Genomic DNA, 3,153 nt, shown 5'->3' on the forward strand with positions numbered 1-3,153 from the left:
GCCGGCGGGGAGCGGCTGCCGTCCCCTCCGTGCCGCCTGCGCGGCGAGGGGCGGAGAAGGGCGGAGGGAGGCGCGCTGCCTCCTGCCCGGCTCCGGCTCGGCGATCTCCGTGGCCGGCGGCGGGAGCGGGCGGCCCGCAGTGGAAGCGGGGGCCCGGGCGGCTCCTCGCCCGGGGCCGGCCGGGGAGCGGGGCGGAGGCCGCCGAGCGGTGCCGCCGGTGCCGTCGGTGCCGTCGGGGCGTGCGGCCGGCGCTCGGGGACGCGCGGCGCTGCCAGTCCCGCTCTCCGCGCTCACCGGGGTCCGGGCGAGCCCCGAGCGCCTCGGACCAATCCAAAGCGATTATGCAAGACGGCGGACCAATCAGCTCCGCCAGTTCATGAATATTCATAGACTTGGCTGAGTCAAAGCTTTTAGGCGAGTTTGTGTAGATCTACAGCATCATGCTTAGACTTTTCAAAGAGACAAACTCCATTTTCTTATGAATGGAAAGTGAAAAACCCTGTTCCGCTTAAATTGGGTTCTTTCCTGTCCTGAGAAACACAACAGACCCCAAAAAGGCAAGCTGAAGAGAGAACACACACACAGACCAAGCGACAAGAAATGACCATGACTACCATGCCAGAGAGTCTAAATAGCCCCGTCTCAGGGAAGGCTGTCTTTATGGAGTTTGGGCCGCCCAGCCAGCAAATGTCTCCTTCTCCCATGTCCCACGGACACTATTCAATGCACTGTTTACACTCCGCGGGCCACTCTCAGCCTGACAGCTCGTACAGCACAGCTTCGTCCTTCTCCCGACCGCTGGGCTACCCCTATGTGAACTCGGTCAGCAGCCACTCGACCAACCCCTACATCAGTTCAGTGCAGTCCTACCCCAACAGCTCCAGCCTGACTCAGACCCGGTTAGAGGAGACAGGTAGGTGCACTCGGCTTTGGGGGGGGGGGGGGGGGGGGAGGGGGGGGAGGGAAGGCAAGGAGGGAGGGAGGGTGCTTGTATCAAAAAAAAAAAAAAATCTATCGGGGGGGAGGAAATTAAATTAAATTACAAAATATTAGTCAGGAGAGGCTGAGGATCACAGGGGAGCAGTACACAGAGCACACAATGCCTGGCTGGAAAATAAATCAACCCAGATGTGCACGTATTAGTCTTCGTAATTATTTATTGCGTAGCGCTATAAACAATGTATGCAATTAAGGGTAATTAAACCTAAACTGCAGCCTGTAAAAATAGCAAACTTTCTCTGGGAAGAAGCCTGGGCTGCCATAATCGCCCGGAGCCTTTGTTAGCATTACTCGAGCTTCACTTTTCTCCCTTCTCATTATTGTTATTGTTGATGTTGCTGCTGTTATTGTTACTATTGCTGCTGCTGTTGCTGTTACTGCTATTATTACTATTGCTGCTATTATTATTATTTATTCTGCATCATTTGTTGTTTGTAGGGGCCGAATCGGAGAAAAGCACTGTGGTAGAAGGAGGGGAAGTTCGCTTTAATGGGAAAGGGAAAAAAATCCGCAAACCCAGGACTATTTATTCCAGTTTGCAGCTACAGGCTTTGAACAGGAGGTTCCAGCAAACTCAGTACCTGGCTCTTCCCGAAAGAGCCGAGCTCGCAGCATCTCTGGGACTCACCCAGACCCAGGTACAGCTCCGACTGAGCCGGCCCCTCTCCATGTCCCCACCGCCGGCGTGGGAGACCTCACGCGTGATGCGGACAGGTCACAGCCGCGGGCAACGGGGCCCGGTACGACGCTTGCCCCGCCGCGGAGGCGCAGCCGGTGCCGCGGGGGCCTCCGCGGCACCGGCTGCGCCTCCGCGGCGGGGGGTGTGTGTGTTACCGGATGGTTTGGCATCACAAAATGGCAAGGGGCACAGCAGCCACGGGGGGGATAACGGAGAGAAGCTGGGGGGCCTCCTGTTGCGGGAATCTGTCGGACCCCGGGGAGAGGGGGGGAGGGATGCTGGACCGTACCGAGGGATGCTGAGCCCTGCCCCGTTCCCGTTTGCAGGTGAAGATTTGGTTTCAGAACAAGCGCTCCAAATTCAAGAAGCTGATGAAGCAAGGAGGGGCCGCCCTGGAGAGCAGCGCCTTGACCAACGGCAGGGCTCTCTCGGGCAGCTCGCCCCCCGTGCCCCCAGTGTGGAATACCACCTCCGCCTCCGGTAAGGCCTCGTCGGGGACCCCGGGCACCTACATCCCCAGCTACACGTCGTGGTATCCTTCGGCCCACCAAGAAGCTATGCAGCAGCCGCAGCTGATGTGATTATAAACCCGTTTTCCCCTACCGCAAGCACCATCAGTCCCGAAAAGAATTAAAATTATTACGGGGAAAAATAAAAACAAAAAAAAACAAAACAAAAAAAAAGGAAATTAAGTAAAATAAAAGGAAAAGGAGGGGGGAGAGAAAAAAAAAAAAAGAGGGGGAAAAAGAGGAAAAAACACAAAAGAAACCCAAGCAAACAAACAAACAGGAGGTCTCTTGCCCATCCAGCCATTTGGACGCTGCACTGTAGCTCGGTGCAGGAGAGCACAGATGTGATGCGGGCCGGTTCCCACCGCTGACAGCTGACGGAGCGGCCCCGAGCACCGCACAACAGCCTGGGAGCAGAGCGAGCGCCGGCCGCGGCTTTGTGGGACAATCAGAAAAAGATGTTTGGGGGGGGGGGGGGAAAGCCCTCTCCTCTGTCCTGTCTGTCTGTCTGTGTCTGTTGAAATGTAGGTCATTTATTTACTACCCCGATTTGACGGTCTCTTCAACTGCGAGGGGGAAGGAAGCTGTACAATTTCCAGAGCTTCTTTCCCTCGACACTTTCTGTACCTTTCACTATCCATCTGTGTATATTTTTTGTTGTTGTTAAAAGGGGAGGACAAGGGTTTTATTTATTGATTTAAATTACCACTATGAGAGTGCTAGAAACAAACGGACAATCCGGCTTCCTGAGTGCACTGCTCGGACGCACAATTTAAACAAAACCACACACGGTCCCCCGCCCCTCGCCCCCCTCCCAATAAATCACCACAAGAGAAGGATGCGATTTTTAACTTTTACAATAACTTTTATACTTCGCTGGTGTGGAGAGGTTTGGTCCGAATGGTTTGCATTTTTCGCATATTTAACAAAGGAAATAAATGCACATTGTTTGGTACTCTGAAGTGG

General features: G+C 54.6%; 1 protein-coding gene across 1 annotated transcript; it reads left to right on the forward strand.

Moving 5' to 3' along the window:
- Positions 1-600: 600 nt before the first annotated feature.
- On the forward strand, positions 601-2,259 carry DLX1 (distal-less homeobox 1). The gene is made up of 3 exons (XM_086465736.1): positions 601-913; positions 1,438-1,637; positions 2,005-2,259. Exons 1-3 carry the CDS (start codon positions 601-603, stop codon positions 2,257-2,259), a joined length of 768 nt encoding a protein of 255 aa, XP_086321862.1.
- The last annotated feature ends 894 nt before the right edge of the window (positions 2,260-3,153 follow it).

This window comes from Leptosomus discolor, chromosome 5 (assembly GCF_034619465.1).
Source record: "Leptosomus discolor isolate bLepDis1 chromosome 5, bLepDis1.hap2, whole genome shotgun sequence".
NCBI classification, from domain to species: domain Eukaryota; kingdom Metazoa; phylum Chordata; class Aves; order Leptosomiformes; family Leptosomidae; genus Leptosomus; species Leptosomus discolor.

Excerpts from the sequence above, each read along its gene's own strand:
- DLX1 (XM_086465736.1), top strand. The coding sequence starts at position 601 with ATGACCATGACTACCATGCCAGAGAGTCTAAATAGCCCCGTCTCAGGG. Across the intron at positions 914-1,437 it reads GACCCGGTTAGAGGAGACAG|GGGCCGAATCGGAGAAAAGC; the intron begins GTAGGTGCACTC and ends TGTTGTTTGTAG. Across the intron at positions 1,638-2,004 it reads TGGGACTCACCCAGACCCAG|GTGAAGATTTGGTTTCAGAA; the intron begins GTACAGCTCCGA and ends TCCCGTTTGCAG.